Consider the following 25,200-nt stretch of genomic DNA (forward strand, 5'->3'; position numbering starts at 1 on the left):
ATACCTCTTGCAAAGAAGCTTGTTGTAGTGGCGATAATCATTGCTGGCAATTGAAAAATTTCGTTTGGTAAGGGTACATCGTCGATGAGTGAGAGCACGGAGAGCTCTAGATCGCACTCGTTTCAGGTTGCGGAGAGTAGCGTTAGACCAAGGCGGTTTTCTTGGAGGTAGGCACTTTGGTACTGGCACAAACACAGTCGCGCAAAAGGCTATTATAGCGTGCGACTGCTGTATCGATATCAAGGTAATTCAACGCGTTCCAGTTGATCCGGGACAAGGAACGCCTCAGCAAACGGAAATCGGTCTTCCGGAAATTGAGCCGAGTGGCAGTCATGGTTTCATAAAAACGAATTTGCGATCCGTTCGCGATAGATATATCCAAAGCAGGGTGGAAATTGTCAAGAGGAACGATGACGTCAGGCGCTTCAGCGACGACACAGTCCAGAAGTGCACTTTCGCTAACAAATCAGCCATGGACGGTGCAAATTCTGTAGCATCTAGATGAAGCTGCATTGTGCTGCAGTCATGTCGACGTTCAGGGGGAATATACACCACTCCAATAAGGATGTTCTGCGAAGTGAGGCTGACCTTAACCCAAACCGCTTCAATTGTAGTAAATAGTTCGTCGGCGATTACGCAGAAGGCGAATACTTTGGAAACAGCGATGAGGACACCACCACCGCGAGTACGAATGCTGTTGGATGAATTACGGTCTAATCTGTAGACAGTAAAAGACTCACCAAACAGTTGCACTGAATTGATCCTCCCATCTAGCCAAGTTTCCGTGAATACATAAACGTCATATTCCCCGTCAGGCGCAGCCAGATAAACATCGTCCAATTTAGTCATGAGCCCCCTGGTGTTCTGATAGTAGACTCGTAAACCACTAGAGGGTTCGGTGCGAGCCGTGTCAATGGTAACTTGTCCAGGATCCGAACGAGAGAACGGTGAACTATCATGCAGCGAAAGATCACCTGGCGTAGAAAGGCTCGAAGTGGTGACCATAAGCGAAGATGAACTGAAACCAAGCGGCAGATCAACAGTTGAATTCACATGGACGAGTTCATACTTGCCGTAAACGAGTGGTTGGAAGACCCCTTCACCAGGCCCGCACACAGGGCCGGGACGGCTGCAGGCCGCTGGCGGGAATGGCTCGACTGTGGCGGGGGACTCGGGGGCTTCCATGATGCCAACGACAGTGCGTCCCAGTAAACAAACAGAAGTTGATTCATCATAATGGTGTACGTCGTCAATCTTCGGCAGGACTAGATCAGAGGATCTGGATGCTTCTTCCGGTGAATTTTCTGTGGACCGTCTCGGCTTCTGGTATGGTGGGGCTGGTATACTGTTAATGTCATGTTCAGACCACAATTGTCGAGGAGCAGACATATACAATGGCACTCTGGATACCAAGAATTTTTCAGACAGAGCAGTTGTTGCTTGCTGATTGTACTTGCCTACAGTTGGAGTTTGGAAGACCCCCTCTCCTAACTCAAACGCAGGGCTGGAACGACTGTTGAACGCTGGCAGCATAGGCTCGACTGCGATGATAGGATCAGGGGCTTCCACAAGGCTAGTTGCAAGTGTGCGGCCAAGTGTCGAGTTGAATAAATCAGGTTGTGCTTTTATCGGAAATGATCGGCTGTAGGCATAATACATTTCAGGAAGTGGATTGTTCGAAATAATGTCTTACTTGCTCGAGATAGGGTTTTGGAAGACCCCTTCTTCAAATCCAAACACAGGACAGAGACGGCTGGAGGCTAAATAAGACGGGAAACTGATGGAAATTATGCAGCAAATAGAGCAGGGTCATTCTTTTGATAAGGACCCGGTCTGTTTCATTTGATTATTTTGAAATTCTAACCTAAAAAATTGTTCGTATGGTAAACTTTATTTAGTTTTCCCGGTTTTTCCGGCCACCCTGCCCTAGATACTTATTTTGAAGAACATCGAAATACCTTGGAATGTGGGCGAAGTATGGTCCATATACATACATAAAACTGGTTCAAACAAGATAAATAACTAATGCTCACTAAAATATGTACATTCTCAATAACTGTAATGTGAAACTGTTCAATCATGCTCTGCTTAGAATAAAAGTGGGGATTCAAACAAACGGAAACTAACCCGACCTAAAATGTAACCTACTCAAAACAACTGCTGAACGAGATTTAAAAAAGAGAGGGGAATAGATAGTGAAAACTATATCCAAAGAAATGAATGTGATAACCGGAAATAAAACCCAAATCATATGAATTCATATTAAATAGACTTTCTTGACGTTTATTGTATTTCTGTTACATTCATTAAATCGTGCCGTTCTGCCAAATAAAATACTTCGCGTTTCGTTGCCGAAAATAAAAACTCTGTACCTAAAGAAACGCATACGGTAGACGAAGAAAAAACCATCCTTGTTCAAACAGCAAAAATAAATGGAATCAATTTCACCAGTCAATCGGAAACGGGAGGACATCACAAGTTTATTTTTAATTTAAATTTAATCAGCCGGAGCCGGGAGAAAAAACGGACCAGGCCGCTTCCGTCCGGTCTTGCAAGCTTAAGTAGGAGTGCCTCGGTCGAGTTGTACTTTTTTAGAAAATTGTTAAGAAACTGTCTCGAATGGTGAGTCGGACCAAGTGCCTGACTCATACAATCAATCGAAAAGAGACTTTCATTCTAAACTAAGGGAACAAAAAACGACGAAATGGTTACTCTATGATGGTTACACTGTTTGTTATTATTTTGTAGTATAATTTAATATAAATTTAGTATTTAATGATTTGTTCTCGTACATTTTACTATTCGCTCACACCGAAGGGGAGTTATTCCTTTGTTTGACTAATAACTAAGAAAAAAGGGACGATCCAAAACCGGTATCCGTTTTGGATATGTTTATATTTTTTTTATTAATTATTATTATAAGCAATGATTAACAAACAGAGTTTCTTCGCCTTCTTGTCGCTTCAACACAATTCCACCTCTCGCGCCCCTAAAAGACCTAGTTATAATTTCACATATTTCTTCCGCTAATTGGAGTGTCACTATGCCTCGCTAAGTTCCCTCTCTCTCTCTCTCTCTCTCTCTCTCTAGGTAAGTTTAGTGTAGTTAAGTTCAATCATTTTAAATGATCACTGAAGTGTGTTCTTGTTTGTTTGTTTGCTTGCTTTACTTTTAGTTACTAGCTTAAACCATTTAGGGGGTAGGGTTTTGTTAAATTTACTTTTGAATGCTTGCTCCTAACTTTCGCGCGTCATCTTCTACTACTGACTAAACACTAACACGTCTCTCATTGTTTCAATGACGATCATGATTCACATCGACCGGTCAAATTTAACTCAAAAACTCAAACATGAAAAATCGAATCTCAAATTGGAACAGACCATTTATAACATAAAGCTTTTTTTATGAGGGGTAGGAAAAAGACCACGGAGCAAAACAAGAAACGGAAAACTACTTTCGTTCAGACAATTTTCTCAAAAACTAAAAAAAAAAATAAGTTAGAGAAGCGAAAATTGAGGAAATTGGTGTGTAAGAGGAAGCGGGGTTCAAGTAGCAATCGTAAAAGTAGTAAGGATAGTAGAAAATTGGTTCAGCCGTTCTGCTGTGGCATAACTACGCGACAGTAAGTAATTGTTAAATATAAATAAACAGTAAACTCGAAAGTGGGTAATGCTTCGTAAATATAATAGTAATAGTAGTAATAGTTTGTATGGTTTGTAGTGTTTGTTTGCTTGTTTTGTATTTGGGATTGAATTTCAGTACCTGTTCTGGTTGAACTGCGATTGCACGGTGGCCCGGGCGGCGCCGGCCGCTGCATCCCGCACGATTTGATTACCGAAAAAGCCGGACTGGAACTCCTGGCGAGCCTTGTCCATCGTGATTCGGTTAGTCTCGGAACCGCTGCGGTAGATTGCGTGAATCTGTTGGAAACGAAGTTGCCACAATGAAACGACCACCAATTGACCTTCAGTAAACATGTCTCACCTTGCTCAACATGAAAATGTTGCCGGCAGCGCACGAACCGTAACCGAGAGCAATGGCCAGCACAAAGATGCCCACCAAAATGCCAATTCCACCATCGCTAAACAGACTAATCGACGTGATGACACCGCACGTGCCCGAACCAGGGAAACCAATCGTCTGGATGATGGTGACCAACGTTTGAAAGAAGAAGATGAAGAAGAACATCATAAAGTTGAAGCTGGAATCGCTCTTGAACGCCTTGTAAGCCGGGCGGTACCTGGAAAGCAACCACATACGAAAAATTAGCCTTTACAAAGCTCATCCGCTTATTTTCAGTAGGACAATCTTACCAGCACAGGAACGAGGCCGGCGTGAACAGCACCGCGTAGAAGATGCCCAACCCGAAGATGCGGAAATCTGTGGAATGGATCAATATCACCAAACCGCCCAGGATGTTGGCGACCATAACCAGCGTGTAGAACATCCACAGGTAGTACAGATTCTGGACAATCTTCTGGAACTCGGTCGGGATGTCGATGTTGATGTCGTGATAGAAGCATGGCTGCACCGGACAGAACGACGGCAACGGAGGCCAATTGTTCGGCCGGCTGGCGTTGGCACTGTTCATCAGTTCGGCTTCGCGGCGTTCCAGTTCCTGAGCCTTCTTCTCCAGCTCATCTTGGCGCCGCTATATGGTTTGTACGGGGATAACGGAAATTCGGGATTAGTGACGACAGCGATTTAATGGGGGGAGGTCACTAACCAAGTAACAGGTACGCAAGAAGCGTTTAACAACGAACAGCCAATAATTGCAACGAAAGGTGTATACTGACTAAACAATTACGAATACCAAATGCTAGGGTCACTCTAATTATGCCGTAGGATTTTTTTTAGAAACGAAAAGAATTTAAAGATCTTAAGGGACCTATTTATGTGGGAGGCTCATTACAGGTCTTCCCAGATGTAGATTTCTTAAGGTCGAGACTCCATAAAAATAAAATCAATCCCGGAAGATCGAAAGCAGGTAACTAAAAGCCTAGACTAACATTTGAAAAGGGTGTAACTCCAAAATGACCATATCGAGAAAATCGCTTCCGAATTTTGATGACCTAAAAATTAATCCTATTTCACGACTTTCTATTTTCTTGATGATTTTATAAGATTGACAAATAGGGGAAATCGCTCTAGCGATGGGACTAAACTTGTTGGCCTATGGATCTAAGATTAGGCCCATCGCTAAAAATCTGCTATTTGTCAATTTTATCTAGATGAACGCGGCGTTGGGACTAATGGATATTTTTATTGAAAATTTAGTCGATTGCTGAATTTATGTATGGGCCCAAATTAGGGGCATTTAGGCCGACATTACATCCATTTCCCCTAATTAATAGTGTAATCTATCATCATGCATCACTAAAAACTAAAAAAAAAAAGTTTTTTTGTCGTGAAGAAAACCTCATACGCCCTGATAATTTCTTACATGTTGTTACCCCCCCCCCCCCCCCCCCGGATCTTCCACCCTTTGAACTGCCAACACTGGTGATACGCCGCCCAAGTAACATTGCAAGTTTTATGGAGGTTTTAAAGCATGCTACAAGTCTAAATCGTGGTCTACAGAACCCTTATAAAGCCGAAATTGTTACTTGGGCGTGGAAGTACAGCCTCGGGATTTTTCGTTTGTTGTTCCGCCTTGGTTCTTCGTTCGCAAATTTTGTGAGAGTGGAATTACACACTTAGATTTTTTTTGTGCCGAGATTGGCACCGAGATCTCAGCAAAATGTATGTTTGTTAGCCGATATTTCGACAAAAGTCCCGTTTGTTAACTGAATCTCGGCAAATTTTTCACTGAGATCCAGCAAAATAGATTGCCGAGCTGCTCGGTGGTGCCCATCTCGGCAAAAAATCTAAGTGTGTGTGTACGACCGGAGATTTTTTTGGTCTTCTTTTTGTTCGTTGTTTACACGTGAAATATCAATCGGATGCATTTCAAATGAATCGGGCGTGACTAGATACCACAGAATCAGTATGTTTGGCATATTAAAACAATATAATTCGTAGTTCTGGTGCATCATAGAGTTGAAGGTTGGAAATACGCGATGTAAGAGAAAACGTTTTCGATGATTTGAAATGATATTTTCTTCTACTTTTTTTTGTGTTCATCGAGTAGTTTGTGAACTGTTCTCTCTATGTGTGGCAAAATATGGCTTGTTTACATTTTGGAGTTACACCCTTTTCAAATGTTAGTCTAGAAGTAACGAAACCTAATGAACGAAATGAATAAAGGGGATCTAATGTTGGTTTATCCCTCAATAACAAGCTACTATTTTTATGATTTCTGGTTCCTAGACGGATGGCTAATTTTACTGTTTATTAAGTAATCAATAATTCCTCAACAATTTGCGATACTCTTCACTTCGACCATGTTTCTCCCCCACGTTGGTGTGTGAAACTGAAAACGTTGTAGCTCGCGATCAGATTGACCATCAGAACCATAGCTAGAACAAAGGAGATTGTGCCCCTCAGCGACATTTGAAACTGATCTGCTCACTCAACTATAATATTCTTATTTAATTGCGTAGTTGTAAATTCCCTCTCAGAGCAGATAAGTCCATTTGCTTTTTCCTGGGAACCATCCACTCTTAGTTGTTTTAGACTAATCTGCTATAATCTGTATATATTCAATAGCAGCCATTAAGGCTCTGAACCATTTGACGAATTATTTTAACTTTTGGTTAAAATTTGACAGATGGAAAGTTATCGATTAACCCTGCTATCCGAGCGTGGTTACTTCTGACAGACAAGAAGTTAAATTTTGACAACTGTGGCTCGAAAACCGGTCGATCGACAGCACGGGGATTTTCGAACATAAGAAATAACTTTCGAAATGTCACTTTTAACCACGAGTTGAATTTAACTCGGCAAATGGTTCACAGCCTAAGTGTTTTCTGTGTTCGGCGATCCTACAGTTCGGTGCGGTAGAAGATTTTTATTTTAAACTGGAGATATTCGTTAAAGCATATGATGATTGAGATTGAGATTGAGCGACAATCCTAAACAATCCTTGGCAAACAAGTGAACTCCGTATGTTAAAGTCTTCCAAAAGAGCCGCGCTAAGAAATTACACCAAGTACCACACCCTACAACTCAAGGACCATTATGCGAGGATCAATCATGCGTATCAACGAACCAGTCGCCAATGTTATCGGCGTTATCAACGAGATGTTCAACGGAAGCTTCGATCTCACCCGAAAACTTTTTGGAATTATGTGAATGAGCAACGAAAGGAGTCTGGCCTTCCATCGACTATGCTACTGAACGGCGAAAGAAGCTTCATCCCCTCAGGACATTTGCCATCTGTTCTCAGCCAAGTTTGCGAGTGTATTCTCGGATGAGAACCTACCTGACGAGCACGTTTCTCTAGCGTTAGCGTTGTTATGATATACTTCGTAGATTGGATACTAGCGACACTCACGTCTCTTCTGAAATTCTCAGTTAGACTACTTTCAGGAATAATGCTGAGGAGTAAACATTGGTTCCAATCTAAACAAGAGTAACAGAAGCATGACTGTCGCTATTCCTAGCCACGCCCATCTTTACCATAACTAGGGATAGGGAAGGAAATGTTGATGTAGTACTTACTTAACGAGAGGCCACCGACTTAGCGACACCCTCATAAGTGCTACGGAGTTGGAGGGTTGGGTAGGGTATTCGGTTAGGATTCACCTCAAGTTGGCGATGCAACCAAAAGTATGTATTGTTTATTTGTTGTTTATTTAATCTCTCGATAGCCGGCTATCGAAAGAACATATTTATTTTGTTTAGTGATCATGAATTTTAAGAGTCATGACGGAGAGCTTGGTCAGTAAGCAAACACGATCCCTCCAGGGTCATCGAGCATCTCAGAACCATAACGCTTCGCGACAATACAGGGCTACGTTTTCGCTTGATATGCAAATAGTTTCCGAGGTTAATATTCAATATCAAATATACAAATGATGCTGGCGATTTATTGTGCTGTGGAAGAGCTTGGGGTTAAATCTATGATTTTCTGCTCAGTAAGCAAAATCGATCCCTCCAGGGTCATCGAGCATCTCATAATCCACAGCGCTTCGCGTCAAAGTACAAATATATGGATGAACTATCTATTATTGAATAACTATTATTTACGATAATTACATGAATAAATAAAATATAAACTACAAACAAAACGTGACTGTTAAAATCTCAAAAAGATATTCTCACAAATATATTTCACGCCACCAGGAATCTCAAAACCATTAGACGTTATAATGATACTCTGCACATGTTAGACACAAGAAGAGGCCAAAAACAAGCGTCCGAAACACAAAACCCGTCAAATCCACTTGCAGTCACAATCAACGATTCTACGAATCGCGGGCGCTCACGAATCATAAAACCGCTGACTGCGACACTCTGAAAGCGAAATTGACAGGCTCTATGCGTCAAACACCCGCCCTCCAATCTCCTTTCGCATCCAACAGCACAAATCTCCACTACAACATCTAACGAATTCAAAACTCCGAAAATCACTCATCTATAGCAAGTGAGTGGAAGCAACCCTGCATGCAACCATTCTTCATGATACACTTTTTCTGTCTATCTTTCTATTATGCCTGTGGACATGCGTTAGCTTCGAAACTTCTAACCAAACTGGGTAAATTTTCAGATCACAAAAAAAACTCGAAGAAAACTTTCAAAGGTAACTACAAGTAAAGTAAATATTGATTATTTTCCGCAAAAACGAGCAAGTAATATTAAATCTCTTGTATCATATGCTAATGCAAATTGACTGTAACAAAAATAATATGCTTAAATAAAATAAAATATTAATAAAATTATATGCAAAATTTACAAGAAGATCATCACTTTATTGGTGAGAAGTTTTTAATAAGCCCTCCCAGTTCCTCTGTATACAGAACAAATCTGATACTATAATCAGAATTGCTCAGTCTGCATGAAGCAGCCGATTTCATCAAGGAAGTTCTATTAACAACCAAGAATTAATCGTTTGAGGCATACTGAAGAATTAAGAAGGTGATATGTGTCACTATAGGAAATCATCATCGTTGCAAATATAAAGAAATTAAACATAACCCTTTGCTTCAGTACCGTCAACCTCCATGTCCATGGGGAGGGACCTGACGAGCACGTTTCTCTAGCAGCCAGTAATGTTCCAATGTCTGGTCAATCTTTGGCAGCTATCAACATCGAACTCGCTATGAAAACTTCGTAACTGAAGTCTTCATTTAAGCCTGGACCTGACGAAGTTCCTTCCGTCTTTCTCAAGCAACACATCGATAGCCTGGTGGTTCCTCTCTCCAGTGGGGTGTTTCCTTAATGCTGGAAATCAGTTGAGATGTTTCCAGTGCATAAGAAGGGATGAAAAAGAAACATCAACAACTATCGCGGCATCACATCGTTGTGTGCCATATCTAAACTGTTCGAGTTGGTCGTTATGGAACCATTAGTCTCTCACTTCAAGCAGCACTTGAGCGAAGACTAGCATGGTTTCATGGCAGGGCGATCGACTACTTCCAGCCTTCTGTGTCTCACCTCGTACATTACGGAGAGTATGACGGACCATATGCAAACACATACACTGACCAATCAGCCGCCTTCGACAAGTTGAACCATTCTATAGCGATCGTTAAACTGGATAGGCTCGGTATAAACGGCAGTCTCCTACGATGGCTCGCATCCTATCTACCTGATCATCAGTTTGAAGTTGCAATCGACGACTGCCAATCTCCTTTGTTCCCCGCCACTTCGGGTATTCCGCAACGTACCGTATCCGTGATAATGTTTGCACCATCGTACAAATAAGGTTCCTGTTTCACCTGTGCATACAATGCCTTGGTTTTCTTTGCATGAACGTTACCTATAGTTCATACCGTAGTAGGCTGTGTATAAAAGAAAATGATTTACTTAGTTTGACAGTTGCACCATGACGAAGTGGCAGCGTATTCGTGATTTGTCCCACGCGCAAATGTCGCAAAAAGTCATTTCAATCGCCGTTGGAGTGTCCCGGTGGACCGTCAAAAGGGGTTTGGATCCGAGGTCAGCTCGGGTTCCGAGGGCTATCGCTGCTATCAAAATCAAGATTCGGGTGAATCCAGTGGGTTCAATACGGAAAATGACAAAGGAACACGGGATCAGTGACTTTACGGCACGGAAGATCGTAAAGGAAGATTGCGGGGCAGTCGAGGGCACGGAAAAAAACTCACATGATTACCAACCGCATCCGGGAGCTACGAGTCGAACGATGCAAGAAAATCTTGAACTTCCTTAAGCGAAAAAATCCGGTAATCCTGTTCACCGGCGAGAGCATGTTTACCGTCGATCCCGTATCAAATTCCAGAACCGACCCGTATATTAGTTCTCTTCCGGTAAAAGACGTGGCCGACGAGAACAAGAACGTGTATCTGACCAAGCATCCTGCTAGCGTTATGGTGTTTGGATTGGTGGCTTCCGATGGCAAAAAAAAATGGACCCGGTGTTCATTCCAGAAGGCGACAAGGTCAACACGGAGGTCTACATCGGGATTTTGAGTAAGTATGTTCTTCCGTGGATCAAAGAACAGTACGGCCCGAAGGTAAATGTTGTATTTCAACAAGATGGGGCTCCGTGCCACACCTCGAACCGCACTCAGAAGTGGTTGCAGGAACATCTTCCGTTCTGGATATGTGGCCGCCATCCAGCCCCGATCTTAATCCGCTGGATTACTCAATATGGTGCGTCATGAAGGCCAAAGCCTGTTCTAAACGCCACCCGAGTACAGCAAGCCTCAGACAAACATTGACCCGTGCCTGGAGAGAAATGGATCCAGACTACATTATTAGAACCTGCCGTGCATTCCGGAAGGGAGTCATCTTAGATTGTCAACTCTCATACTACAGCTAGCATATCTCGTACGTGATCGACAAGGCATCCAGAACGCTCGGCTTCATTTTCAGGATAGATAAAAGTTGCACGGAAATCTACTGTTTGAAGTCGCTTTACTGCTCCCTCGTCCGGTCGGTGTTAGAATACTGCTGCCCTGTATGGAATCCCAATTACCAAAACAGTGTACAAAGAGTAGAGTCTATTCAACGACGATTCATCTGGTTTGCCCTTCGACGATTGCCTTGGAGGGATCCTCATCGCCTTCCAAGCTACGAAAGTCGGTGCCAGTTAATTCACCTGGATCCTTTGTGGAGTCGAAGAGATACGACAAGGGCCCTGTTTGTGGCAGACATTCTACAGGGCAGAATCGATTGTCCTTCTATTCTACAACAAATCGACGTTAACGTTCAACCACGAGCACTCCGTAACAACGCAATGCTGAGGATACCTTTTCGTCGTACAAACTATAGTTCGTATGGTGTTATCAATGGGCTACAAAGGGTTTTTAATCGTGTTGATTCCTTATGTGATTTTCACTTGGCACGCTAAACGCTGCGTCAGAGATTCCGTGATATATTTTTAAGAATTAGGAATTAAGTTGGACTTCACGGCCTGTGCAGCTTGTTACTTCTTGACTATATTGTATTTCCTAGTATTGCTTAATCCATCATTAGGACTAAACACAGTCTGTTGATGTAGAACCAAATAAACAAATAAGCAAATAAACACAACTCAACTTCTCCCAATGCATTGGAAGCGCGAAATTCGCTGTGAGAAAAGTTGTAAATTTTCAGAAAGCATAGGGTGCAAATTCCTGTCGGATGTAAGGAACTTTCCGTGTTGCGGATGAGAAAACACTTTTTATTTCCATTTCGTCAAGCCAGTGTAGACTACACACAATGATTATTACAATGTTTACTTACATACTATGTATTAATTCTATTCTGTTTTAGCTTAGTTTTTATTTGCTGCTTGGACATAGTGATGTCAATAGTTCCGCAATGCAAATTATATAGGCGCATCATTCGATTGATTGGGCTATTTTTTGCATAGTTTGTTCTGTACGATGTTTCTGAAAATAAATTCCGTGTTCTAAGATATCGACAAGGTGTGTAAAAATTTAATTGTGCGAGAATTTCTGCCGAATCTATGCGCATTGAAATAATGTCGTTGATGAAGAAAAGCATTGCAAATTGGCGGCGCTCCTTAAGTGTTTGTATATTGATGAGCATGCAGCGCGGTTCATAAGATGGTAATGGAAATGCAGTCCAATTCAATTTACGTAAAGCATATAAAAGGAATTGTTTTTGGACAGATTCTATGCGTTCTTCGTGTATGGAAATGAATGGATTCCATACTAGGTGGCAGTATTCCAGAATTGGCCTTACATATGTGGTATATAATAGCTTAATAGTGTATGGGTCTTTGAAATTATAACTTTCGATGAAGCATAGCATTCTGTTTGCTTTACTAATGATAGTATTATAATGTTCTATAAAAGTTAGTTTGGAGTCTAGGATTACACCTAGATCTCTTACAATTTTGCTTTTTTCTACTATTTGGTTGCCTAATGATATTTCAATATGCGGTGTTTCAATTTTTCTGCTAAATGCTATTGCAGTACATTTTTTTACGTTCAGTTGAAGTAGACTTTTACTACACCAGGTGTGGAATATATTGATTTCATTCTGGAATTCTTCTGCATCGCTAGAATTACTTATTTCCATAAAGAGCTTCATGTCGTCTGCATATACAAGCAATTTAATTTTTTAAGTATGTAGGAAATGTCGTTTATGTACAAAATAAAAAGAAGTGGGCCTAAATGAGAACCCTGGGGTACCCCAGAGGTGACTGAAATTGGTTCTGAAAGTTTATTTTGAAAGCGGACTATTTGTTTACGATGTGTTAGGGATGATTGAAGTCCAGGCTCCATTCCTATTTTCTGCAATTTGAGGATTAATAATGGTATGTCGATGCGGTCAAATGCTTTACTGAAGTCGGTGTATAGCGCTTCAAAGTGCTTGCCACTGTCCAACGCTTTAATAATGAAAGATACATATTCTAGAAGATTAGAGGTAGTTGAGCGACCTTTAAAAAAGCCGTGCTGTTTACTTGTAATTAGATTTTTCACCTGCTGAAAAATATTGCCGTTTACGATTGATTCAAAAAGTTTTGGAATGCAAGAAATAATAGCAATTCCACGATAATTTCGAATGTCTGGTTTTGCACCAAATAAGATTTCCAAATTTCAGGGAATTTTCCATTTTTCAGAGACATGTTGAAAAGACGCTCTAGAGGAAATGCGAGTTCTTCAGAAAGGTTTTTCAAAAATATGGGTGCGATGCCGTCAGGTCCAGACCCTTTCGACGCGTTTAAGTTTTTTAGTGCATTGAGGACTTCATGTTGAGAAAGTTGGTTGACAGAGATGTTTTTAGAAATTTCAGGAATGAATGCAAAGAAATCGCGGTCACGATCTTTTTCGGAAAATGTGGTGTATACTTCTTGGAAGAAATTTGCAAAGAGATTGCAAATTTCAGAAGAGTTCTCACCTACATTTGCATCCAAATTCATTCGCACGGCAAGACAGGGCTGGTAGCGATCAATGCTGTCAAAAATAGTGATTTTAAAGGGTGTCCACGATGAAATTGCCACACTATGAAATTGCTCTAACTTTTTAACCGTTGGGTAGAATTTAATGAAAATTTGGGTGGATTTAGTTCATAGTGCATTATTTACATCCTGCAAGTTTTAAAGTCCTGTGATCAAAACTCGCGGAAATGGAGTCGAAAGAACAGCTCGTGCGTGATAAAATCTTGCGCATTCATCACGAGAACAAGGATCTCTCGCATCGTTCCATCGCTAAAACGTTGGGAATCGCGAATTCCACGGTGTCGCGAGTGATTAAGCGGTTCGAGGAACGGTTGACCACCGATCGGAAGCCCAGAAGTGAAGGAAAAAGTATTGCGTACAACACCAAAAATCACAACCGCGTAGTTGGGGCCTTCAACCGAAATCCGAACGCCTCCGTTAGGGATGTGGCTAAGAAGCTGCACCTAAGCCGAAGTTTTGTCCAGAAGGCCAAAACTAAGGCTGGGCTTCGAACGTTCAAGGTACAAAAGGCCCCTAATCGCGACGAGAAGCAGAACAAGTCCGCCAAAACTCGTGCCAGGAAGTTGTACCTCAACATGCTGACGAAAGTTGAATGCTGCATCATGGACGACGAAACATATGTGAAGGCCGACTTCAAACAGATCCCCGGCAACCTGTTTTTCACGGCCAAGGATAAGTTCAGCGTTCCGGAGCATGTCCGCACTCAGAAGATGTCCAAATTTGCGAAAAAATTCCTGGTTTGGCAAGCCATCTGCACGTGCGGGAAGCGGAGTGTACCTTTCGTGACCCAGAACACGATGAACGGACAGGTGTACATAAAAGAGTGCCTCCAGAAGCGGCTGCTTCCTATCCTGAAGGCCCACAACGTCCCAACAATCTTCTGGCCGGATTTGGCCTCATGCCACTACTCCAAGGACGTGCTGAAGTGGTATGCGGACAATAAGGTCAATTTCGTGCCGAAAATGTTCAACCCTCCCAACACTCCGGAGCTCCGCCCCATCGAGAAGTACTGGGCGATTATGAAGCAGCACCTTCTTAAACGACCTAAGGTAGTGAAGACAGTCGAGGAACTGAAGAAAGTATGGGTTTACATGCAAAAAACGGTTGATTCACAGGTTGTGCAGAATCTTATGGCCGAGGTTAAGGCCAAGGTGCGGGCATTTGCGTATGGACTGTAAATAAAATACGAGTAAAATGGTAAAATGAAGTTTAATAGTTATTTCTCAATCCCTGAAAATTTGATGGCAATCGGATGAAAACTCGAATTTTGCGAATCAATTTTGTGTGTGGCAATTTCATCGTGGACACCCTTTAGTGACCATGTTGGAGAAATAAGTGACCAAAAGGGTAGAAAATTAGTCGTTCTGATGGCATACAAAATGAATGTTTGATATTTTAGACTTATTCAATTAGATTCTCATAAACACTTAAATATCTACGATAGGAACCTTTAAAGCGAAAGATTTGATAGAAAATTTATGGCTACATTTCCAAGCTACTACTACCTGAAAAAAAACCTGAAAAACCAGGAATTATAGTTTTCTTGAAATTACCTGGAAGTCTCAGGGAATCTTATCAATATTCAGGAAATTTAATAATGTTCTTATCAAGAATGCATTTAAAAATAAAAATAATTAATATTCCTAGTTATTTTGATTCACACATTGAACTTCATAGATCCAGATCCTTCAGTAAAAAATACATGTTTAAAATTCAGAGGCTTCAAATATATATATATTTTTTTTTTGGTTCTAGAAAATGCATATTTCCCACAAATTTTATAAATTCTGAACTGAAAAGTTATGATACTTCAAGGAATTTTCAAGAATCTGGAGTCAAATACCTTGCATAGTTTTAAGGCTCATGAAATTTTATTATAATCTCTAATGACCTCATTCCATGGGAGTTCTGGGAAAAAAAATCTATGAGAAAAACATCAACTGCAATCTGGTATGGTAGTTCTGAGGAATTTTAGACTTCATGTGAAGCCTAAGCCTAAGATAGTAAACTCCAAGCGAATTTTCATGAGAAATCTCCGTTGAATATGGAATGGACTATGCTGAGGTCTTCAGAACTACTTGAAAGTTCCCAAAATATTCCTGAAGTTAATTAAATTACCTTGAAGTTCTTTTGTAGTTTGAGAAACTAGCCTGATGCTCGCAATACTTCTCATCAAATTTTTTTTAACTTCTATCCAGCTTTCCATGCTCGGTAATGGCGGCCTGTTAGTATGAATAAATGTATCCTTCACTGTGCTTTTTGACACTAACTGGAGGGCGTATGTTGTTCCATTTTCTACTGTTCCTGGGAGAGGGAAAGGGAAGGGGTTGAAATTCGAACATCCAGATAGTGTCAAAAAGCACAGTGAAGGATACATTTATTCATACAAACAGGCCGCCATTACCGAGCATGGAAAGCTGGATAAACTTTTTCGGACTTCTTAAAGTTTCCACAATTTTTCTAACGATCATGAATTCTCTAAAATGTTAAAAATTCATTGAATTTCTCGAAACTTTTTTAAAATTTATGTAATTTACCTGCTCTGGAATATCTCTGCTCTGAGGATATCTGTTCTTTCTTGAAGTTTTTTTTTTGCCAGTGACTTTTCATTTTTAAATTCCCGATTAAAAATTTCCCGGTTTTTGATATTCAACAAAAAACGAAATTGTACGCATTTTATAAAACGTGGCCAGCTGTAAATTATCAGTGAATATTTGTGAGGAAAATAAAACCCAAAAATACAGGAAGTGTTTTCTAAAGCTATAGGAAAAATTCAACTCTATGAGTCACTAAATTTATTCAAAACAATGTATTGATCTTTCGAGATACTTTGATAAATCGATATCTACCACTTTTTATGCTCGATACATCTTATGATTTCAAAGCCCGAAAATTTATTGAGTTAAGGAGATTAAGGTCACTAGGCCAAATGCAGACAGAATTGTAAATAATAAGAGAGGGGATATGCAGGTAATGTCGGCCTAAGTGTCCCTAATTTGGGCCCATACATAAATTCAGCAATCAACTAAATTTTCAATAGCAACCTAAAATATCCATTAGTAACGTCCCAATAACGCGTTCATCTAGATAAAATTGATAAATAACAGACTTTTAGCGATGGGCCCAAATTACGGACATGTAGGCCGACATTACCTACATTTCCCCGATTTAATTAAAATAATGATCTTGATACAAATAAGAATTAGAGCATATTGACAGTGATATCGGATAAAGAAAATGTGCCTATACAAACATAAGATTTAGAGATGAACTAGCCAACGGTTAAAATTTAGTCGATTGAATTTATGCATGGGCTCAAATTAGGGGAATTTAGGCCGACATTACATCCATTTCCCCTAGGTAAACCTAGCTTAAGATTTAAGCGGAGATGAAGAAATCAGTCCTCAGAACACTTAATTTTACATGAGACTTTCGTAGTCTGTACTTTGGTATTCTTCTCTGATATATCTTGGGTGTCATCCCTAGAATCGTTTAAAATTCTCCTAAAATTTGCTTTGGATTTTTTAAAGTTCTTAATCATCCTTGAAAGACTTTTGAAAATCTATCAAAGACCAATACCTTTAGAAAGTTTCCAAGGTTTACAATTTATTTCCTGGGAAAGGAGGTATATTTTCCCCGACTTTTTAATCGAAATTGAAGGCATTTCCCAATAGTTTTCCTGGTGTTCTAACGTTTTGCGGTTCACTGGTCACCCTGGTTAAAATTTTCAATTTTTTAACAGATATGTATATTTTGTTAAAACTACAGACTTTCTTAGTGCCAAGTGCTCAATTTAAACATTTTGTTTATATTTTTAAATTTCACTCTATTTTGGCAGTGAAAAAGTGACTGTAGTGACAATTTTTAGGGAAATAGTGACTATAGACTTTTTGGTGTAAAAAGTGACTTTGGAGTGACTGGCTTCAAAATAGTGACCAAGTCACTAAAAAGTGACCTGCTACCTGCGTCTTCGGTTTGGTAGACTGGACACTTCCGACTTCCGATGGCGTGGTCCTTTGTTTGACAGGTGAAACAGCGAGCTCGCGTGTGTCCGAATTTGTAACACTGGTAACACAGCAAGAGTACGGGTTAGTAGGGACGGGTTCTGTATCGTCGGTAGCCAATGTCGACATGTTCCGGCATCGTCGTGCCGTTGATTGTCAGGATAGCTGTGTCCGTATTTTCCCATCCATCCCCTACTCTTCTGGTGATTCGACGAATGCCACTGACACTCTGGGATTCCAGGTTCTCGAAGATATCGTCATCTTCGATCTTCGCTAGTTCTCTGCAACTGATGACACACCGCGTCGAATTCAGTCCTGGGTGCTTAGAAATCTTGATCGCCGTTCCGTCCGTGAGTTCCGTCATAGAAAGAAGCCGCTCCATTTGGTTACTATTAGGACGTACGCCTGCCCTTGTACCTCGGAGAATGTTCCCTCAATCTTGCCACCTACCAGATAGATTTTCGTAGCGTGAAAGGATGATCTGAAAGTTTTTTTTTAACTTTATTTTTGAGATTTTTAGCCGTAGGCTAGTTCATCTCGTCCATGAAAGGGGTGGGGCCTCAGAAGGAGGACCCCCAACAGAGTGGTTTTTTACAGTGTTTACTTCAACCGAAAATTGGTTCCTGGGTCGATCGTACATTTACACAACATAGGTATTAAAGACGACACAACATTAAAATCTAAATAAGACAGAGCTCCACACCGCGGGAAACGGGAGGGACCCCACCAAGCGAAGATGCCCCGAAAGGAATTTAAAAAGACTTTGACTTTGAATTCAACTGAATTGAATGCGAATTGAACGTGTAAACCATGCCATTCAACTGACTTGTTCAACTCACTTGAATTGAAAAATGTTGAACCAGGCTCAACTTTTCAAGCCAATTGATTCAACTGACTTGATCAATTGACTTGCCCTGTCTAAACACAGCTTTACACTCTTTGCCTGCAATCAGATATCCAAGTGCACAGCGAGAAATGCACGCTTCCCAAGTAACATTGACAGTTTTATCGAGGTTTTATAGTATTCTTCAAGTCTAAATCATGATCTACAGAACCCTCATAAAACCCAAATTGTTACTTGGGTTTAGGCACCCATACATCACAAATGTTCTTCTAATTTAAACTCACACATTCAAACCGGTCTGCAAGTACGATAACGTCCAAAGCGTACCAGACTGCTGTTTCCGTGTTGCTCCAGTTTGACGCGTGACTGCTGAAAGTTTCAATTACAACTAGTGGTGCAAACCGTCATTTATTGTGGAAAATTTGTGGCATGTTTCAAGAGGTGATAGAAGGTCTGCTTGGCTTACATCAGGCATTTGACCATTCACAAACTTGCCACCCGCCACCCAAAAAAGCTCGCTTTTAGGTGCACTATTTAACGAGTTTTGTCATGGTAGTGATTATCGACATGCTTAGAAATCAATGCATTAGGGATTAGGCAGACCATCCGAACTGAATTTAATCCTTTTTGAAGCAAATCAAGGTCGAAGATTTAATTGAGCCACACTATAGAATAGTGTATTCATGGTCACTTGTGGTCTGGCGTAAAGAAGTACAGCTATAAAGTGACCATAAAATCTATAAAAATCTGAACGCATTTTTTTTTAAATTATTTAGACCTGTGTCGTGCACAGGTTGCACATGTGGACGCGACGCCACTGTTAAAATACAATGCAGCATCCTTTAAAAAGCGCATTACTGCTGCCAGTGTGGAGGGATCATCACCCAGCATGTCGGGTATGCTATTTGGAAGCCCGTGGAATTCCCGCAGGTTCTGATACTGAGGGCATACGCATAGAATGTGCTCGATTGAGACTGGAGTTCTACAACCGACGCAAGTCCTGTGGAACGGCGTTCCACCGAAATTGTGCGAGATCTAGGTGTGACCGGTCCTCAAACGCGATGCTGGTTCAACTGTTCTGCCCATTTCCTCGTCGTCCCTTTGATCCGTCTGATGAAGAGGGAGCGGTTTTGGGCCCACTCTGCGTCCCAAGCTTCCCGTACTTTGCCCACGATCCACCGCTTGACATCGTGTACCGGTACTTCGTTGGTGTAGCGAGGGGCAGATGGTCCTGCCCCAGCCAGAAAGTCAGCTTCAGAGATGCCTGGTATTCCGCAGTGACCCGGAACTCAGCAGAATACCGTGTTTGGTGGTGCGGACTTCATCGTCGTTTGTAGCCAGGGATGAGTCGGGACCTCAGGTGACAGGGCTTGTATGACGCTGTACGAATCCGTGAGGACCAGGATCGGTCGGTCGGAGAGCGTTGTAGCAGCGATGAAGATGGCAGCAGCTTCAGCAGAGAAGACAGAACATTGCGGCGGTAAGCTGCAGCTGGTTGGTGTGATGTTTCCGGCTAGAACGATACCGACCCCGGCCCGAGAGCGAGGTCCGTCCGAGGTTTTCTCCTAACATTTCAGCTACAGTCCTTTTCATGGCTACGGAATTGTCTCCGGCCGGGGTGAAGACGAACCAGCCCAAAGCTAAAAATCTCTTTAAGAAAAAAAAAATTGTCTCCTGCTTTGAACCTGTCCTTAATCCGGCTTTCGATTTTCGGTAATGGTGTTTGCCAGCATTTGTCTCCATGCCGGTGGACCCTGGCCACTGGGGGGAGATCTTCGTTGGCAGCCCTCGTCGAGGAGGAAGATCCCTTGATTTCCGGATGTCTTCGAAATGAAAGCAGCGGCTTTGGTTGCGATAGCTGCGGTTATACGGAAGTGGATGCATGCAGCGTCAGCGGGCGTGGATGGCAGCAGGCCAGAGACAATCCGGACGTAGATGTTGTAGACTGGTGCTAACGTAGCTAAAAGCTTATCCGTTGCGATGCAGGTCATCTCCAGCCCGTATAGAAGGCGACTGTCGATAATTGCACTCGCCACGTGAAAACGGATGCTGCGGTTGTTCGATCTATTCTGCCGGGAAATGGTCCGGATGAGATTCACTCGGCTGCGGCAATTTTTCTTGACTGCACTGAAATGCTGTTCAAAGTTGAGGAATCGGTCAACGAGAACTCCCAGAGCTCGGACGGTCGTCTTCAGCGGTATGGACTGGTCGTCGATTTTGATCGGTGGTCCGCTAATTCTGTGTCGAGAAGGGCAAACATGGCACCTGATGCTTTTAGAGGCTGATAATTCAAAGCCTACTGAGTGGGCCCACCTGGCGACGGCAGAGACTTCCGCTTGGGCTCTCATTCTTGTACGTACTGGCGTAAGTCCGGTGGTGACGATGAGGATGTCGTTGGCGTAGACGAACACAAATATGTTCTTCGGTAGTTGACGGAAGACTCCGTTCCTCGCCACGAGGAACAGGGTAACGGCGATAACCGATCCTTGTGGGACACCGTTTCCTCGTGGAAAAGCCGGGATTTGGTGTTGCCGACTGCGACTCGGAATGAGCGGTTGAGATCTGATCTGAACTGAAAGTTTCTTTCCTACCGCAGGTTCCAACTTTGCCATGATCACGCAAATCAACAACGCCATCGGGTAGGGTAAATTCTTCCCTTCCCGATAGTGCTCTTGGTTTGCGTGGGCGTTCTTCGGTTCGCGTGGAAAGGACCTAACAAGTTGTTGGTAAAAGTTGACAGGCCCTTTTCTAAAGTTACGCGAGCATGTGTTCATGTGTTCATTTTTAGTAAACAGGGCCTCGCTGATGTGTCAATTTTGTTTCAGTAGATGAACATCTACATCTTGTCTATATTAGAACAACTGGTTTTTAATGACTAGGACTATCAGATCGTGCAAGAAGAATGATTAATCTTGAAATAAATTCACGTTGAAATAGTTGAAAATAGTGAATGATTTCGTGTAAGCATATATGCATATTACAGCCATTCCATAGCAAAACGATATAATGGTTCTCAGAATTTCGTAGCTGGGTTCTATTCCCCACCCGGTCTAGTAATGTCTCGCGTTAAACAATTTCTCGACATCCCTGGGCATATGATTGGCCTTACCACGCAATTATATACTAACGCAAAAATGGTACAGACTTAGAAGCTCTCAATTAACAACTATGGATGGAAGTGATCAAAGAACACGTTGGAGGCCTACGTAAAGTTCCAGTAGGGATGCAATAAAGCCAAAGTAGAACAAGATCTTACTTTCTAATGCTTCACTGATTTTAATCATTAGCCGATTTTTTGAGATCAGTGTGTGTGGTCTTGTCAAGACTAGCAAAATAGCGCCCGTTGTCCAACGATATATCCCAACCTAATGAAAATCTTCGCTAAATGGCTCTAGTGGCTCAAGCCACTACTACTTTGCTGAGAAACAGCCATGTCAACACTACAATATTTTTAGACCTCTAAAAATCTAACAATTTGCAAGCAAAATTATCAGTTGAACGTTTGTGCAACTAAATGAAATTTGACCACAAACCTCAGACACTCAAATATGCCTAAACGAAGATTTTTTCCTTTTTACAATCGAACGAGGCGAGTCACACTGACCAGAAATTAGTTCCATCAGTTTTTCTCGTTGAATTTGCTGCTTGTCAGCAGTTAATTAGCTTCGAATTGTGATCGAGTTTTGATTTGGTTTTGATGAAATCATAAAGTGCAGGTAAAAACGTAAATCGTCACTAGATATAAAACTTAGGAATCACTAGTTTGAAAACAGTCGTGGTAGTAAATTCTATCGTTGAATCAGATGCTATTCAACAGCGTCGAAGATAACAGGCAATATCATCAACAGCTGATAAGAAGCAAGTAATTAATAAAAGAAGAGACCTCTACTTTTCTTTCAAAAGGGCCGATGTCGCAAACGTAAGCAATTACTTGCGACATTGGCCCTTATGAATGCTCACTGACGAAACAACAAAATGACCTAAACCAATTGAAGAGGGCAAACGATTGTTCGACTGCTACTGAGCTATACTAACAAGAGCAACGTCACCGCATCAGTACTGTTGCTCAGCTGATAAGCGATATTCTACCACACACAAAAACTCACACGCACACACTAACATAAAATGAAAAACTCCATCAAACGAAAGCTAGCTAGGATAGCATACCCTTAGTTCCTGTCCGGATGTGCGCCCCCCCACACGCGAGACAACCGACCGTATCCGATGGTATGTGCACGAAGAACAGGTGAATCGGTCCGGTGGTTGGGTGGAGGAGATATACGATTTCAAATGGGTGACGACGGCGAGGTCAGGGGGACACCAATACAAGTTGACGCATGGCCCGTGGCAATGTTTTGATTTTTGGCGTGGGAAGAGCAATTTCCACCAAGGACAGGACAAGAAGAAAGCACAAGGAGAGACGCACACGTGAGAATTGCTATACGTTGTGTGGTGTTGGCGGTGGCCAAGCCAGTCAAAGGGAATTTTGTGTCCTTCCGCGGAGGCTTACCTGCAGTTCGGCGGTGGAAATCTGTGTCATCGCTGCAGGACTGCTGGCACCAGGCGCCGCATTGTTGTTGTACTGGGCTCCACTCGGGCTGTAGGCCGGAACGGCCTGTGTCGAAGGCTGCAGGGTGGCAGGCTGTCCAAAGTTGTTCTGTGTTCGCTGTTGATTCGCTTCGCTCGAAAACGGATCATAATCGTCCAGGGTCTGCTGGGGATTGGTGCTATTGCGGGTTGCTGCCTGAATCGAGGGATCCTAGAACAAGTGGCGACGAGAAGAAGAAAGCCACAAGAAAAGAAAGAAGCCTTATCAGTGTCATGTTCATGCCATGTTCTTACAGAAAAAAAACCTATCCGAATGATGTGGGGAACCCCTTCCCCCGGGTAAGGGAAAAATGAATCACTCACTTCTCCCTCGATGGGATCAAGAAGAAAACCACTTCGTCAGCAAAAAAAAACTCGAACACAATCCAGCACTTACCGCAAATGGATTGTCGACGATTGGCTCGCCGAACGGATTATCGTCAAACCCGGACATTATCAAGCGATACTCCTACTTTGTTGCCCTCTTTTCAACTTTAAAAAGGAACCCTCAACGCACCGTTATCAGTAGCACTTTTTGACTTGGAAACTATTTTTTTTATGACTCCACGACTGTCACTCTCTCGGGGGGCCACCTCTAATCCCCGCGCGATGGCCTACGTTCTATTCTGCGATATGAACACAAACTTTATCCACTTTTTTCACACGCAGTTCACTTTTCCCGGGGTTTACTTCAACTGCACTCGATACTGCCAGCGATCGGCTTCACGACAGAGTTATTTTCAGCGCTTCCAGCGTTTAATTCATGCCCGAAATATGCTTCCAGATTTCGCATGCAGCCGAAATGGAAAAATTTTCACTTCACATCACATCACCACAATCTTTCTTGGCTGCTGGCTGTCGTCGTCGTCGGTTTTCACCACGGCGCATTGGCTCTTTCTCAGAGTGGCCAGATTATTTTTTTCATTATCGGTAGCTTCTCAAAACCTTTATCGGTAGTTATCGGTAGGTCGACTTAAGAAGGCTTTCCCGATACTGGAAACTTTTGTGAGCGGGGGGGGGGGGATGACTCTGTGCTCCAGAACAATACACTGTCCTTCAGTTCTTCTGCTTTAAACGTGTCGAAATCAATTTTTCTATTTAGGTATAATCTAAAAGTCTGTAATTCTCGGTAGGAAAAGTGAAAAATCGGTAGTTTTGAACCTTTCGTCTGTGAATCGGTAGGCACCCCGAAAATCGGTAGGACTACCGATAAATCGGTAGGTCTGGCCACCCTAGTCTTTCTGCTCTCTCTCTCTCTCTCTCTCTCTCGTCGTTGTCTCGCACATATTCACCACGATAGTAAATTTTGACATAATACCGTGGACCCCCACACTGAGCCAAATCACCCTCCATTTATAGAATGAAACATCATTCAGTTGTAACCAATTTAAATTTTTCTGAAAACCGTATCACCAACAATCAATACGAAACTAACGATTTTAAATTGGCTCACTACTTGACTAGCCTATTGGTCCCAAGCAAACGATTAACGTACCCCATTCTAGTCGAAATTCTAGTACTACGCAATGTTTGTTTTGATTCGCTATGAAAGTTTGACAGATAAAATTAGGTTTTTCCTATGTTTCGAGGGGTGAATCGATTAGCTTGGGACCGAAAAGAGTACCAGAGCTGAGCCAAAAAGTTGAGCAAGTTATTTCGGGACCTTCTAGTCTTAGAGTTACCTCTATGGTATCACCCCAATGGGTTCAATCCCAGTCGAGGTCGGTGGGATTTTTCTGAGGCATAACAATCTCTGGTTACGTCTTCCTTCGGAAGGGAAGTAAAGCCGTTGGTCCCGGCCCATGTGTGTTGTTGAATGGGTGCGATATCCTACGCAGGTGTGGAAGCTGCCTTCCTGCACATTCGATTGCCATCAATGGATGGCAATCGATGTCCGTCGGTGATTGGCACTAGATTGCGGAACAGAGACCGACGTTAAATAAAGGAAAGAATGAAAACCGTATGACAAAATCAGTCGGATGATTTTCTATTCAGAAACGTGTGCTGCAGGGGGTAAGTCGCTCTGCCACATTGTGCTAACACCCACAGAAACACACTTCGACACACTTCAAGCACCCTTCCGCCACATGACAAGCAATTTTTTAATCAATTCTGGCACCACTGCAAATAATGTTTACATTCGATTGTTATTTTCAAGGTGACTATATATAGGTGTTCTAATGTGTCAAATTCATGATTCAGCCATGTTGAATTTTTGTATGGGACTCGTTGTCGGAGTTTGTTTACAATTTGAAAATCGTACCGTCCTGCCTTGACAGAAAAAACATT

The 25,200-nt window shown here is 42.1% G+C and overlaps 1 protein-coding gene across 1 annotated transcript in view; it reads right to left on the reverse strand.

The window, feature by feature from the left end:
* Positions 1-23,759, reverse strand: part of Scamp (secretory carrier membrane protein) — a 31,404-nt gene extending 7,645 nt beyond the window's left edge. The window contains exons 1-5 of the mRNA XM_065217594.1: positions 23,309-23,759; positions 22,835-23,083; positions 4,314-4,651; positions 3,985-4,240; positions 3,763-3,920 (exon numbers count right to left, since the gene is read on the reverse strand). Of these exons, the coding sequence (XP_065073666.1) occupies positions 3,763-3,920; positions 3,985-4,240; positions 4,314-4,651; positions 22,835-23,083; positions 23,309-23,365 (1,058 nt within the window). The 5' untranslated portion in view covers positions 23,366-23,759. The remainder of the gene's footprint in view (positions 1-3,762; positions 3,921-3,984; positions 4,241-4,313; positions 4,652-22,834; positions 23,084-23,308) is intronic.
* Between the last annotated feature and the right edge of the window lie 1,441 nt (positions 23,760-25,200).

The sequence above is a fragment of the Ochlerotatus camptorhynchus genome, unplaced genomic scaffold (genome assembly GCF_037179485.1).
Source record: "Ochlerotatus camptorhynchus isolate MF236.1 unplaced genomic scaffold, CSIRO-AGI_Acam_v1.1 ptg000007l, whole genome shotgun sequence".
NCBI classification, from domain to species: domain Eukaryota; kingdom Metazoa; phylum Arthropoda; class Insecta; order Diptera; family Culicidae; genus Ochlerotatus; species Ochlerotatus camptorhynchus.